At 42.2% G+C, this 16,421-nt stretch overlaps 1 protein-coding gene across 1 annotated transcript; it reads left to right on the plus strand.

The window, feature by feature from the left end:
* Positions 1 to 9,520: 9,520 nt before the first annotated feature.
* RACK1 (receptor for activated C kinase 1) lies at positions 9,521 to 16,078 on the plus strand. Its single transcript, XM_083881828.1, has 8 exons — positions 9,521 to 9,702; positions 10,632 to 10,803; positions 12,031 to 12,178; positions 13,338 to 13,433; positions 13,743 to 13,853; positions 14,687 to 14,827; positions 15,361 to 15,471; positions 15,956 to 16,078. Exons 1-8 carry the CDS (start codon positions 9,594 to 9,596, stop codon positions 16,019 to 16,021), a joined length of 954 nt encoding a protein of 317 aa, XP_083737954.1. The 5' UTR covers positions 9,521 to 9,593; the 3' UTR covers positions 16,022 to 16,078.
* The last annotated feature ends 343 nt before the right edge of the window (positions 16,079 to 16,421 follow it).

Below are 16,421 nucleotides of genomic sequence, written 5' to 3' on the forward strand. Positions count from 1 at the left end.
GATTTTGGTGTGACGTTCCCCTGGGGGGAGAGATCCGGGTCAGGGGGGTCATTAATTCATTAATTAACGGCTCATTAATTAATTAATGGTCATTAATAACCAGGGGCGGGGCCGGGACTCACCGAGTTCCACTGTGAACAGCCCTGGGGGGAACAAAAAACATTCATTTCTAAAAATTTTATGGAATTTGGGGATGTTTTTCCAAAATTTCCTGAAATTGATGGATTTTCCCCAAATTTTTTGAAATTGAGGGATTTTCCCCCCAAAATTTTATGAAATTGGGGAATTTTTCCCAAAAATTCTCTGGAATTTGAGGATTTTCTCCCCAAATTTTCCTGAAATTGAAGGATTTTCCCCCAAATTTTAATGAATCGGGGAATTTTTTTCCCAAAATTTTCTGAAATTAGAGAATTTTCCCCAAAATTCTGCGGAATTTGAATTTTTTCTCCCAATTTTTCTGGAATTGGGGGATTTTCTGCCCAAATTTTTCTGAAATTGAAGGATTTTCCCCCAAATTTTAATGAATTGGGGGATTTTTTTCCCCAAAATTTTCTGAAATTAGAGAATTTTCCCCCAAATTCTCTGGATTTTCCCCCAAAGCCTCTGGAATTTTCTGGATTTTCCCAAATTCTCAGGATCCCCCAATGTGGGTTTGGGTCCTGGGTCTCACTCACGGACGGTGGCGTCGCACTTGGCTGAGGGAAAAGAAAATAAAAATTAAAATTTGGAATTTAAATGAGGGTTTGAAATAGAAATAGAAATAGAAATGGAAATGGAAATAAAAATGAAATAGGAATAGGAATAGAAATAGAAATAGGAATAGAAATAGAAATAAAAATAAAATAAAATAGAAATAGAATAGAAATAGAAATAGAAATAGATATAGAAATAGAAATAGAAATAAAATTTAAAAATAAAAATAAAAATAAAAATAATAAAAAATAAAAATAAAATAAAAATAGAACTAGAAATAAAAATAAAAATAAAAATGAAAATGAAGATAAAAATAAAAATATAAATAAAAATAAACCAAAACAAAAATAAAATAAAAATAGAAATAAAAATAAAAACGAAAATAAAAATAAAAATAAAACAAAATAAAAATAAAAATAAAAATAGAAGTAGAAATAAAAATAAAAATAAAAACAAAAGAAAACAAAAATAAAAATAAAAATAAAAATAAAAATAAAAATAAAAATAAAACAAAAAAAAAACAAAAATAAAAATAAATAAAAATAAAAATAAAAATAAAAATAAAAATAAAAATAAAAATAAATTCTGTTTTGTCTCCTCCCCCGTGACTCACCCAGCTCTGCCCGGAGCTTCCCTGAGCACAGAGAAATAAAGTCAATAAAGTCCAAAACTTTGGATTTGGGGGAATTTTGGGGGATTTGGGGAATTTGGGGGATTTTGGGGATTTGGGGATTTTGGGGATTTTGGGGATTTCAGGGAACTGAGGAATTTTGGGGATTTTGGGATTTGGGGATTGTGTCACTCACGGAGCCCGGAGTCGCGCTCGGCTGCTCCGCAGGGAGAGAAAATTCAATAGATTATCCCATTTATTAGAAATTAAATATATTCTTCATTTATTTAGAAATAAATATACTCCCCACTTATTAATTAAATATATTCCCCATTTATTAGAAATTAAATATATTACCCCATTTACTAGAAATAAAGATATCCCCCATTTATTAAAAATAAATATATTCCCATTTATTAGAAATTAAATATATTATTCCATTTATTAGGAATTAATAAATTCCCCATTTATTTAGAAATTAAATATATTCCTCATTCATTAGAAATTAAATATATTATTCTATTTATTAGAAATTAAATATATTCCTCATTTATTAGAAATAAAGATATTCCCCATTTATTAGAAATTAAATACATTATCCCATTTATTAGAAACAAATATATTATCCTATTTATCAGAAATTAAATATATTCCCCCATTTATTAGAAATAAATATATTCCCCATTTATTAATTAAATATATCCCCCATTTATAAGAAAGTAAATATATTATTCCATTTATTAGGAATTAATAAATTCCCCATTTATTAGAAATAAATATATTCCCCATTTATTAATTAAATATATTCCCCATTTATTAGAAATTAAATATATTATCCCATTTATTAGGAATTAATAAATTCCCCATTTATTAGAAATAAATATATTCCCCATTTATTAATTAAATATATCCCCCATTTATAAGAAAATAAATATATTATTCCATTTATCGGGAATTAATAAATTCCCCATTTATTCATAAATAAATATTTTATCCCATTTATTTAGAAATAAATATATTCCCCCATTTATTAGAAATAAATGTATTCCCCCATTTATTAGAAATTAAATATATTATATATAAATATAATGATTGTAACTTCATTAAACCACATCACAAATCAATAAAATAACCATTAAAAACCCCAAAGAAATATTAATTAATAAACCTTTCCTCACCCAGCAGGGCCGTGAGTCTCCCTGGGAACGAGGGGAGGGAAAAAATTAAATTAATTCAGGAAAAACCTCCCTGAAATGACCCAAAACTGAGGAATTTGAGCCCAAATCTCATCGGGGAGGAGCAGAACTCACGGATTTCTGACGCCAGTTTGGCTGGGGGAGAAAAAAATAAATTATTTGGGTTATTTGGGTTTTTTTCCAAGGGAAATGAAGAAATTTGGGGGGTAAATTGGTTTATTTTTGTTTTTTTTCCCAGAGTGGGATTGAGGAGGAGCTGCCTGACCCAAAATGAGAGTTTTTTACCCAAAATGAGAAGATTTTACCCCAAATTGAGGACTTTTTATCCCAAAATTAGGATTTTTACCCCAAAATGAGAAGATTTTACCCCAAAACCAGAAAGTTTTACACCAAAATGAAGGATTTTACCTCAAAATTAGGAAGTTTCACCCCAAAATGAGGATTTTTTTACCCCAAAATGAAAAAAAAATACCCAGAAATGAGGAATTTTTTACCAAAAATTGGGATTTCCCCCCAAAATTAGGAGTTTTACCCCAAATTGAGGATTTTTACTCCAAAATACAGAATTTTTACCCCAAAATTAGGAAGTTTTACCCCCAAATGAGGATTTTTTTACCCCAAATGAGAAGATTTTACCCCAAAATGAGAAAGTTTTACCCTAAAATGAGGATTTTTACCCAAAATTAGGAAGTTTCACCCCAAATTGAGGAGGTTTTACCCCAAAATGAGGAAATTTTTACCTAAAATGAGGATTTTTACTCCAAATTGAGGGAATTTTACCCCAAAATACAGAATTTTTACCCCCAAATGAGGAAGTTTTACCCCAAATCAAGGATTTCTACCCGAAAATGAGAATTTTTACCCCAAAACAAGGAAATTTTATCCCCAAAACGAGTTTTTTTTTACCCAAACCCCAGGCCAAGGCACTCACTGATTTTCCTGTCTCGTTCCTCTGGAGGAGGAAAAACGGGGAGAAAAAGGAGGAAAAAGGGAATTAGGAAAATTCCGTCGTTTTCCTGGAGTTTCTCTGCACCAAAAACGGGATTTTTCACCCCAAATTCCCCCAAAAATGAGATTTTTGTGTCGGGAGCTGCACTGACTGAGTTTGGCGTTGGAGTCACCTGGAAAACGGGAGAGAAAATTAAAAATTGGCTCAAAATTTGCCAAAATTTGCCTGAAATTCACCCAAAAATTCACACAAAAATTGACACAAATTTATCCAGAAATTCAGACAAAAATTCAACAAAATTCACCCAAAAATTCACCCAAAAATTCATCCAAATTCACTCAAAATTCAACCAAAATTTCACCCAAATTCGCCCAAATTCACCCAAAAATTGACCCCAAAATTGACCCAAATTTACCCAAAAATTCACCCAAAATTCACCAAAAATTCACCCCAAAATTCATTCAAATTCATCAAAAAATTCACCCCCAAAATTCACCCAAATTTACCCAAAAATTTCACCCAAAAATTCAACAAAATTCATCAAAAAATTCACCCCCAAAATTCACCCAAATTCACCCAAAAATTCAACAAAATTCATCAAAAAATTCACCCCCAAAATTCACCCAAATTTACCAAAAAATTCACCAAAAATTCACCCAAAATTCACCCAAAATTTGACCCAAATTTGCCCAAATTCACCAAAAGATTCTCCCAAAATTCACAAAATTTTCTAATACAATTTTTTTACAATCACAATTCCCATCATTAAGGTTTAAATTTTCCTTTCAAAGCCGAAATTCCAATTCTAAAATGGGGAAAACATTTTAAATTTTTTTGAATTTTTGTATCTGGGGAGGGAACACAAATTTGGGGGGAAAAGAATTCCATTTAAAGACCCAAATTTATTAATTTTAGGGAGAAATTGATGATTTAAAAAGCCAAATATTTTATTTTTTAAGCCCAAATATTTTTTTTTTTTTTTTTTATTTTAATCCACCCAACTCCTTACCCAGGTCCGAGGTCAATTTGCCTGAAACAAAAATAAAAATAAAAATAAAAATAAAAATAAAAATAAAAATAAAAATAAAAAAGAAATAAATAAAATAAATAATAAAAATAAAAAATATCAATAAATAAAAATAAAAAGAAAGGAACTCACTGATCCTCGTGTCTCGCTCCTCTGGGAAGGGAAAAGGGAAATAAAATTAATAAAAATGGGAAAAATGGGATAAAAGGGATAAAAAAAGGGGAAAAAAAGGGGAAAAAGGGAAAATCCAAAAATCCACTCACCGAGTGCGGCCGTGAGCTGCTCTGGGAGGGGAAAAAAACCAAAATAAACCAGAAATAAACCAGAAATAAACGCAAAAATAAATCCAAAATAAATCCGAAATAAATCCAAAATAAATCCGAAATAAATACGAAATAAATCCGAAATAAATACGAAATAAATCCAAAATAAATCCAGAAATAAATCCAGAATAAATCCAAAATAAATCCAGAATAAACCCAGAATAAATCCGAAATAAATCCAAAATAAATCTGAAATAAACCCAAAATAAATCCAGAAATAAATCCAAAATAAACCCAAAATAAATCCAGAAATAAATCCAGAAATAAAACCAAAATAAACCCGAAATAAATCCAAAATAAACCCAAAATAAATCCAGAAATAAAACCAAAATAAATCCAAAATAAATCCGAAATAAATCCAGAAATAAACCCAAAATAAACCCAAAATAAACCCAAAATAAATCCGAAATAAATCCGAAATAAATCCAGAAATAAATCCAAAATAAACCCGAAATAAATCCAGAAATAAATCCAGAAATAAATCCAAAATAAATCCAGAATAAATCCAGAATAAATCCAAAATAATCCCAAAATAAATCCAAAATAAATCCAAAATAAATCGAGAAATAAACCTGAAATAAATCCAGAATAAATCCAGAATAAATCCAGAATAAACCCAGAATAAACCCAGAATAAATCCAAAATAAATCCGAAATAAATCCAGAAATAAATCCAGAAATAAATCCAAAATAAACCCAAAATAAATCTAAAATAAATCCGAAATAAATCCAGAATAAATCCAAAATAAACCCAGAATAAATCCAAAAATAAATCCAAAATAAATCCAAAATAAATCCGAAATAAATCCGAAATAAATCCAGAATAAATCCAAAATAAACCCAAAATCCCTCCAAAAATCTCCACTCACCCAACTCGGCGTCACTTTCTTCAGTAGAAAAAAAAAAATCAATTAAAATCAATTAAAATTCAACAAAATTTCTATAAATGATAAATTTTGGCTCCATCAGTGCCCGGGGTCGGACTCACCAAATTCCTCCGGTAATTTCCCTTCAAAACACAAAAAAATTCCATCAGAATAAATAAAATAAATAATTACTAATAATGATATCAGTAATAATAATAATAATAATAATGATAATATTAATGATAGCGATAATAATAATAGAAAAATAACAAATAAACATAATAGAATAAATAGATAAATGAATAATTATTAAAAATGATATAGCTAATAATAGTATAAAAAGAAATAAATAGAATAAAATTAATTGATAAATAAATATTAATAATATTAATAATATTAATAATATTAATAATATTAATAATATTAATAAATAATATTAATATTATTAATATTAATATTAATATTAATAATATCACTAACTAACAATAATAATGATAATTATAATAGTGAGAACAGCAGTAACAGTATAAAATGATGAATAATAAATACAATATAATAAATCCATGAATAAAATTCGAATAATGACAATATTAATGGAAAAAAGGGAATTAAAAATTTCCACTCACGGATTTGTGGCTCCCACTCGGCTGCAAAAGAGACAAAAAAAAAATCCTTAATTTGGTTTTTTGGGATTTTTTTTAATGTTTTCACCCCCAAAAAATTGTCTTTAGAAATCATTGATTTGGTTTTTTTGGGTTTATTTTTAATTTTTTACCCCCAGAATTGAAAATTCATTAATTCCCGGGTGGGAAATGAGGAATTTCACTCACCCAGAGCCGAGTTTGCCCCTAGAAAAGGAGAAATAAAAAAGAATAAAATAAAATAAATTAAAAAATAAAATAAAATAAAATAAAATTTAATAAAATTTAAATAATAATAATAAAATAGAATAGAACAAAATAATAAAATAAAATAGAATAAAATAGAATAGTATAGAATAAAATTAAAAAAGAAAATAATATTTTAAAAAGAAAATAAATTCAATTTAACTTATTTAAAATAAAATTTAATAAAATAAAAATAAAATAAAATTCAGAAAATTCAGGAAAATCCCCCAAAACGAGCCCTGAGGGGGTTTGGGGCCCCCTCGGGAATTTTGGGGCCAAAATTTGATCCCAAATCCCCCCAAAAAATTCAAATTTCACCCACCTGGATCCATCAGGGCTCCGCTCCTGCCTGGGGGGAAATGGAAAAACAGGAAAAATGGGTCAGAATTGCAGAAAAATGGGAAATTTGGGGATTTGGGGGATTTTCCAGCCCAAATTTGGGATTTCCGGGGGGAATTTGGGTAATTATTATTTATTATTTATAAAGAGAATATAGAAAACACATAAATAAATAATAAACAAAGCAATAAATAGTTAAATAAATTAATAAAAAAATAGAATATAAAAAGAGATTATATACAAATACGTATGTATAATATGGGTACATAATATACATATAAAGGTAATATATAAAATGAATGTATTAAGCATAAATTTAATATACAGAATAAATATATTAAATACAAATAGAACATATAAAATAAATGTATTAAATATAAATATAATATAAAAATAAATACATTAAATATAAATAACAGAAAAACAAAACAAAAAATCATCACGTAAGTATAATGCATATATAAAACCACATTTATATTTACAAAATCAAATCAGTATTAATAAGAGAGGCATTAACAGAAGAGATAATAGTGACGACAACAATAACAATATTAAAATAATAAATATTAAATAGAACTGAATAACCCCCAATAAATAAGCAAATAATACAAATAATATCAAGAATATAAACATTAATAAATGAATAAAGGACTCACCGGGGCCGGGGCCGCTGATCTGGGGCTGGATTTGGGATTTTTGGGGTCAAATTTGGGATTTTTAGGGCCGGAATTTTGGGTTCAGGGCCAGGATTTGGGGAATTAGGGCTGGATTTAGGGATTTGGGGTCAGGATTTGAGGTTTTGGGGTCAGGATTTGGGTTTTTAGGGCCGGAATTGGGGTCTGGGCTGGGATTTGGGGTTTTTGGGGTCAGGATTTGGGATTTAGGGTCGGGATTTGGGAAATTAGGGCTGGATTCAGGGATTCAGGGTCAGAATTTGGGCTTTTAGGATCAGGATTTGGTGAAGTAGGGCTGGGATTTGGGAATTTAGGGTCAGGATTTGGGAATTTAGGGTCAGGATTTGGGGCCTGGGGTGGGGTTTGGGGTCAGGATTTGGGGTTTGGGGTCTGGGGTGGGTTTTTGGGGTGGGATTTGGGGTTTTTGGGGTCGGGATTTGGGGTTTTAAGGCCAGATTTGGGATTTGGGGCTGGATTTGGGTTTTTAGGGCCGGGATTTGGGGAATTAGGGCTGGATTTAGGGATTTAGGGCCGGAATTCAGGGTCTGGGGCCGGGATTTAGGGATTTAGGGTCGGGATTTGGGGTTTTAAGGCCAGATTTGGGTTGTTTAGGGTCAGGATTTGGGTTTTGGGGTCTGGGGTGGGTTTTTAGGGCCGGGATTTGGCGTTTTAAGGCCAGATTTGGGGTTTTAAGGCCAGATTTAGGTGTTTAGGGTCAGGGTTTGGGATTCGGGGTCGGGATTTGGGGTTTTAAGGCCAGATTTGGGGTTGTTTAGGGTCAGGGTTTGGGGTTTGGGGTTTTTAGGGCCGGGATTTGGGGTTTTAAGGCCAGATTTGGGGTTTTTAGGGTCAGGGTTTGGGATTTGGGGTCAGGATTTGGGGTTTTAAGGCCAGATTTGGGGTTGTTTAGGGTCAGGGTTTGGGGTTTGGGGTTTTTAGGGCCGGGATTTGGGGTTTTAAGGCCAGATTTGGGGTTTTTAGGGTCAGGGTTCGGGATTTGGGGCCCTCACAGGAGCTGAGGCCGCTGAGCTGGAACTTGGCCCGACCCTAAAAATACCCCGGGGGAGGATCCGAAATGGGAACCGGGGAACGGGATCCCTCAGGGGGATTTGGGATCTTCTGGGGGGACATTGGGATCCTTTGGGGGATTTTGGGATCCTTTAGGGGATTTTGAGGAATTTTTTTAGGTGGTTTGGGGATCTTGTGAAGAGATTTTGGGATCCTTTGGGGGATTTGGGGATCCTTTAGGAGGTTTTCGGACCCTTTGGGGGATTTTGGGACCCTTTAAAGGCGATTTGGGATCCTTTAGGGGATATTTGGACCCTTCAGAAGGGACATTGGGATTCTTTTTGGGATCTTTTAGGGACGATTTGGGATCCCCGTTCGAATTCCCCCCTCAATCCCCCCTTTTCCGTACAGCCCCCGCTGGGCGCCGCCATCTTGTCCATGGCGGCCGCCATCTTGCCTACGGCGGCCGCAGCGGGGTTGGGATCCTTCAGGGGGTTTTGGGATCCTTTAGGAGGGACATTGGGATCCCTTAGGGGCGATTTGGGATCCTTTAGTGGAGATGTGGAGATATTTGGATCCATTAGGGGCGATTTGGGATCCTCGGGGCGAGTTCCCCTCTCAGATTCCCCCTTTCCGTACACCGGGCGCCGCCATCTTGCCCGTGCCGGTTGCAGCGGGGTTGGGATTCTTTAGGGAGTTTTGGGATCCTTTAGGAGATATTTGGACCCTTCAGAAGGAACATTGGGGTCGTTTAGGGGATCCTTTAGTGGCGATTTGGGATCCCCGGGCGAATTCTCCCTTCAATCCCCCCTTTCCGTACAGCTCCCTTGGACGCCGCCATCTTGTCCATGCCCGCCGCCATGCCGCCGTACGGCATCACACCACTTCCGTTTCCGCCGGAAGCGCCCCTTTCTCTTCCTCTTTCTCTCTGCCCTCGCCAACGTGAGGGGACGGTCGGGCCCGGGCCGAGGCCTCGGAGCATCCGCCGCCATCCCGCCGCCCCCGCCGCCCCCGCCGCCGCCATGACGGAGCAGATGACCCTCCGCGGGACCCTGAAGGGCCACAACGGGTGGGTGACCCAGATCGCCACCACGCCGCAGTTCCCGGACATGATCCTGTCGGCCTCGCGCGGTGAGCGGGGGAGAAAACAGGAAAAAAGGGGATAAAAGGGGTTAAAAAGTCTCTGGGGAAGGTAAAAACCTGAAAGAGGGGATTAAAAACCTCTCGGTAAAGGGGGATCTGAGGGAAAATCGGCGGGTTTGGGGTTAAATACGGGAGGGAGAGGGAGAAATAATAAAATTTATATCGATTTTTGCGTCCCTGAGTGATTATTATAAGAAATATGGATTGTTGATCTAATACCGGTATCTGACCGTGAGTGACAAACGGTCTGTGACAGTTTAAAGTTAGAAAGAGTCGGTTTAATACATAAAATACAAGTGCACGTTTATAACCCCGGTACATCCCGTTCTCCCGCTCTGTGCGGTAATTACCCGAACACTTTAAAAAGTCCTTTAAAAAAACCTTTAAAATTCTTTTAAAAATTCTTTAAAAATCCCTTTTAAGATTTCCTTTTAAAGTCCTTTTAAAAAAACCCTTAAAAATCCTTAAAAAATAGTTTAAAAATCCTTTATAGTAGTCCTTAAAAATCCTTGAAAATCGTTTAAAAACCCTTTAAAAATCCTTCAAAAGAATCCTTTAAAAACCCTTTAAAAATCCTTAAATATCATTTAAAAAACCTTTAAAAATCCTTTAAAAATCCTTTTAAAAAATCCTTAAAAAAAACCCTTTAAAAATTCTTTAAAAATGCTTTAAGTAATTCTTTAAAAACCCTTTAAAAAAACCTTAAGTCTTTAAAAAATCCTTAAAAAATCCTTTAAAAAAACCCTTTAAAAATTCTTTAAATAATTCTTTAAAAACCCTTAAAAATTCCTTTAAAAAAACCCTTAAAAAATCTTTAAAAAAATACTTAAAAACCCCTAAAAAAATCCTTAAAAAACCCTAAAAAAAACCCTAAAAACCCCATTGAAAGCCCTCTAATTCGGCGGTTGGTTCCCCAGACAAGACGATCATCATGTGGAAGCTGACCCGGGACGAGACCAACTACGGGATCCCTCAGAGGGCCCTGAGGGGCCACTCGCACTTTGTCAGTGACGTGGTGATCTCCTCCGACGGGCAGTTCGCGCTCTCGGGCTCCTGGGACGGCACCCTGCGCCTCTGGGACCTCACCACGTGCGTCTTTTGGGGGTTTTGGGGGTTTAAAGGGGGTTTGGGGGGGTTTGGGGGGTCTTTGGGGGGTTTGGGAGTGGTTGGTTGTGGTACTGAGGGGGGATCGTGGCACCTTGAAATGGGATTGTGAGAGAAGGTGGGTGAATTTTTGATTTTTGGGGTGTTTAAACTGGATTTTTTTGGTATTTAAATTGTTTTTTGCAGTGTTTAAATTGGTTTTTGGGGGGTTTTGGGGTGTTTAGGAAATTTCAGGGGAGTTTGAGGGGAGTTGGTTGTGGGATCGTGGCAGGAGTTGGGTGAATTTTGGATTTTTGGGGTGTTTAAATCGGTTTGTTGGGGGTCAGGATGGAATTTTGGGGTGTTTAAACTGGATTTTGGGCTTTCGGGCTCCTGGGACAGCACCCTGCGCCTCTGGGACCTCACCACATCCGTCAACGGGGGTTAAAGGGGTTTTTGGGGGGTTTAAAAGGGATTTGGGGTGTTTTGGGGGGATTTTGGGATGGTTCGTTGTGGTTTTAAGGTGAGATCCTGAGAAGAGTTGGGTGAATTTTGGATTTTTTTGGGTGTTTAAGTTGTTTTTTGGGGGTGTTTTAAGTGTTATCCAGGATCAAGTCATCCAGAATTTGGCTAAAATCTAGATTTTAAAGGTGTTAGAGCTGCTCCCCAGGATCAGATCAGCCCAGAATTTGGGTACATTTTGGATTTTTGGGGTGTTTAAACTGACTTTTGTGGTGTTTAAGGTGTTCTCTGGGGTCAAATCATGGCAGAATTTGGGTAAATTCCAGATTTTGGGGGTGTTTTTTGGGGGGTTTGGGGTGTTTAGAGGATATTTTGGGATTTTTTTTTGTGGTATTGTGTTGAGATTGTGAGAAAAGTTGGGTGAATTTGGGTTTTTTGGGTGTTTAAATTATTTTACTGGGGGTCAGGTTGGATTTTTGGGGTGCCAGGATAGATTTTTGGGGTCTTTAAGCTGTTCTCTGGGGTCAGATCATCCAGAATTTGGGTAAATTCCCTTTTTTTTTTTGGTGTTTATACTGTATTTTGGGTATTTTGAGCTGCCCCGGTGATTAAACCCGACACTCCCTGAGCCCTGTGGGCTCTGAGGACACGTCCTGCAATGATGAGGGGACACACACAGGGGGGGGCAGCCACTTTGGGGGTTAAACTGATTTTTGGGGCTTAAACTGGTTTGTTTGGGGTGTTTAAACTAGCCCCGTTTTTGGCCCCCAGGGGCACGACGACGCGGCGGTTCGTGGGGCACACCAAGGACGTGCTGAGCGTGGCCTTTTCCTCCGACAACCGGCAGATCGTGTCGGGCTCCAGGGACAAAACCATCAAACTCTGGAACACCCTGGGCGTCTGCAAGTACACCGTGCAGGTGGGGAGGGGGGATTGGGGGGGGTCCCGGGGGGTTTGGGGGCATTCCTGGGGGTTTGGGGCTGATCCCGGGGGGTCTGGGGGCATTCCTGGGGGGATTGGGGTGAGTCTGAGGGGGATTGAGGGTGAGACTGGGGGGATTGGGGTGATCACAGGGGGTTTGGAGTCATTCCTGGCGAGTTTGGGGGGGACTGGGGTGGGTTTGGGGGGGATTTGGGGGAGTCTGGGGGGGTTTGGGGCTGATCTCAGGGGGTTTGGGGAGTCTAGGGGGCATTCCTGGCAGGTTTGGGGTCATTCCTAGGGGGTTTGGGGTCAGCCTGGGGGGTTTGGGGTGGGTCCAGGGGCATTTGGGGGTGGCCAAAGGGGTTTGGGGTGAGTCTGAGGGGGATTGGGGTTGATCTCAGGGGCTTTGGGGGGGATTGGGGTGGGTTTGAGGTCATTCCTGGGGGGTTTGGGGGGATTTTGGGGGGTTTGGCTGGGATTGGGGCTGATATCAGGGGGTTTGGAGGTGATTCCAGGGGGTTTGGGATGGGTCTAGAAGAGTTTGGGGTCATTCCTGGGGGTTTGGGGGAGATTGGGGTGAGCCTGGGGGGATCGAGGTGGGTCTGGGGGCATTTGGGGGTGGTCAGAGGGATTTGGGGTGAGTCTTGGGGGATTGGGGTGAGGCTGGAGGGGATTGGGGTGGGTCTGGGGGAATTTGGGGTGATCTCAGAGGGTTTGGGGTGGGTTTGGGGGGCTTTGGGGTCATTCCGGGTTTATTGGTTGGGTTTGGGTTGTTCCTGTTGGTTTTTGGCCGATCCCGCCGGGCTGGGCTCAGTCCTGGGGGCTGGGGGCGCCCTGGGGGGCTCTGGGTGTCCCTTCCCTGTCCCCTGACTGTCCCCTCACTGTCCCCCCTGTCCCCTCACAGGACGAGAGTCACTTGGGGTGGGTCTCCCTGTCCCCTGGGTGTCCCCACACTGTCCCCACACTGTCCCCACACTGTCCCCACACTGTCCCCACACTGTCCCCATGGTGTCCCTGTCCCCTCACAGGACGAGAGTCACTCGGGGTGGGTCTCCCTGTCCCCTGGGTGTCCCCACACTGTCCCCTCACTGTCCCCATGGTGTCCCTGTCCCCTCACTGTCCCCTCCCTGTCCCCTGACTGTCCCCTGTCCCCCCAGGACGAGAGTCACTCGGAGTGGGTCTCCTGTGTGCGCTTCTCCCCCAACAGCAGCAACCCCATCATCGTGTCCTGCGGCTGGGACAAGCTGGTCAAGGTGGGCCGGGGGCTGGGACCCCCAGATCTGACCCCAAATCTGCTCGTTTGACCCTGAGATTTAACCCCCTGACCCCAAATCTGCCCCCCCTGACCCTTAGATCTAACCCCTCTGACCCCCCCAACCCCAAATCTGACCCTTCTGACTCCAAATCTGAGCCCCCTGACCCCAAATCCTGCCCCAAATCTGCCTTTTCTGACCCCAAACCTGCCCCCCTGACCCCAAATCTGCCCCTATGACCCTCCTGACCCCAGATCTCACCCCTCTGACCCCAAACCTGACCCCAATCGTGCCCCCGTGTCCCCCCAGGTGTGGAACCTGGCCAACTGCAAGCTGAAGACCAACCACATCGGGCACACGGGGTACCTGAACACCGTCACCGTGTCCCCTGACGGCTCCCTCTGCGCCTCGGGGGGAAAGGTGGGGCACCTGGGGGGGCCTGGGACACCTGGGGACACACCTGGGACACCTGGGGACACACCTGGGACACCTGGGGGAGCTGGGATACCATAGACACACCTGGGGATAGACCCCTGACGGGTCTCTCTGCGCCTCGGGGGGAAAGGTGGGGCACTGGGGGGGGCTGGGGACACACCTGGGAGAGCCTGGGGCTGGCCTGAGATACTCTAGAGACACTTTGGGACACCTGGGAGAGTCTGGGGACAGCCTGGGACACCCTAGACACACCTGGGGACACACCTGGGATACCTGGGGTTGGCCTGGGGGCACCTGGGAACATCCTGGGGACACCTGGCACATCCTGGGGCGCTCTGGGGACAGCCAGGGACACCTGGAGACACCTGGGGGACAGCCTGGGGACACCTTGAAGCACTGTGGGAACACCTTGGGGACACCTGGGGACAAGCTGGACACACCCAAGGAGGGACACTGGGGAGAGCCTGGGGACAAAGTGTGACACTGTCCTGCCATCCCAGTGTCCCCAAATGTCCCCCCAGGACGGGCAGGCCATGCTGTGGGACTGGGGCTCTGAGGGGATCAGTGGGAGTCTTGGGGATGTTCTGGGGGTCTGGGGGGTCTTGGGGATGTCCTGGGGGGTCTCTGGGGGTCTCTGGAATATCCTGACATTGTCCCCATGTCCCCCAGGACGGGCAGGCCATGCTGTGGGACTGGAGCTCAGGGGGATGTCCTGAGGGTCTCTGGGGATGTCCTGAAGCTCTGGGGGGGTCTCGGGGATGTCCTGGGGGGTCTGTGGGGGTCTCTGTGATGTCCCCAACTGTCCCCGTGTCCCCCAGGACGGGCAGGCCATGCTGTGGGACCTGAACGAGGGGAAGCACCTTTACACCCTGGACGGGGGGGACGTGATCAACGCGCTGTGCTTCAGCCCCAACCGCTACTGGCTGTGCGCTGCCACGGGCCCCAGCATCAAAATATGGGTATGGAGTGACCACTGACCACTGAGAGTGACCACTGACCTGTCAGAGTGACCACTGACCGCCCACAGTGACCCCTGACCCCGGGGTACCCCCCTGCCCTGTGCTTCAGCCCCAACCGCTACTGGCTGTGCGCAGCCACGGGGCCCAGCATCAAAATATGGGTATGGAGTGACCCCTGGAGTGACCACTGACCCATCAGAGTGACCGCTGACCCCTGACCTCTGGGACTGACCCCTGACCCCGGGAAGGGGCGGGTCCCCCCCCTTGGCTGTGATGAAACATCAAATTTGCCTCCGACCCTTCCCTGGGGAGACCCAGAGGCTGTTTCTGAGCCTGGGGGGGCCAGGTGGGGCCCAGGTGGGTCTGGGGGGGTCCAGGTGGGTCTGGGGGGATCCAGGGGGGATCCAGGTGGGTCTGGGGGGGTGCAGGGGGGATCCAGATGGGTCTGGGGGGGATCCAGGTGGGTCTGGGGGGATCCAGGTGAGTCTGGGGGGATCCAGGTGTGATCCAGGTGTGCTCACCTGTCCCCACAGGACCTGGAGGGGAAGATCATCGTGGACGAGCTGAAGCAGGAGGTGATCAGCACCAGCAGCAAAGCGGAGCCGCCGCAGTGCACGTCCCTGGCCTGGTCAGCCGATGGACAGGTGAGTCTGGGGGCTTTACCTGGGCTGGGGGGACCTGGGGACTCACCTGGGGGCTTTACCTGGGCTGGGGGGACTCACCTGGGGCTTTACCTGGGCTGGGGGGACCTGGGGACACACCTGGGGACACACCTGGGGGGCCTTACCTGGGCTGGGGACACACCTGGGGGGCCTTACCTGGGCTGGGGGGGCTCACCTAGGGGATCTTTACCTGGGCTGGGGACACACCTGGGCTAGGGACACTCACCTGGGGACCTTCACCTGGGCTGGGGGGACCTGGGGACACTCACCTGGGCACTCCAACATGGGGAGGGGTCCCTCACCTGGGGCCAAGGATTTGGGGAACAAGAGCCTGGGGACCCTCACCTGAGTCAGGGGGATTTGGGGACCCCACACCTGTCCTGGGGATGGGGATTGGGGTTCCACACCTGGGGACACACCTGGGGACACACCTGAGTGACCCCTTGCCCGCTGTCCCCGCCCCCAGACCCTGTTTGCAGGTTACACGGACAACCTGGTGCGGGTGTGGCAGGTGACCATCGGCACCCGCTGAGACCAAACCCGGATGTTTTTACCCCAAAAACGGGGTCAATAAACGGCGCTTTGTGGAGATGAGTGGCTTTGGCTGGTCAATGATGGGCTGGGGGTGAACCGGGATAAACTGTGATAAATCAGGATAAAACAAACAGGAATAAACTGGTATAAACCAAGAATAAACCAGGATAAACCTGGATAAACCAAGCCAGGATTAAACCACAATAATAATAAATAAAATTATAAATAAATAAATAAAATAATATAAATAATAGTAATAAACCAGAATTAAACCTGGATAAACCTGGATAAACCTGCATAAACCAAACCGGGATTAAACCAGGATTAAACCGCAATAATAATAATAAATAATATTATAGATAAATAAATTAATATAAATAATAGCAGTAAACCAGAAT

The sequence above is a fragment of the Zosterops lateralis genome (assembly GCF_965231275.1).
Source record: "Zosterops lateralis genome assembly, chromosome: 35".
Taxonomy (NCBI): Eukaryota; Metazoa; Chordata; class Aves; order Passeriformes; family Zosteropidae; genus Zosterops; species Zosterops lateralis.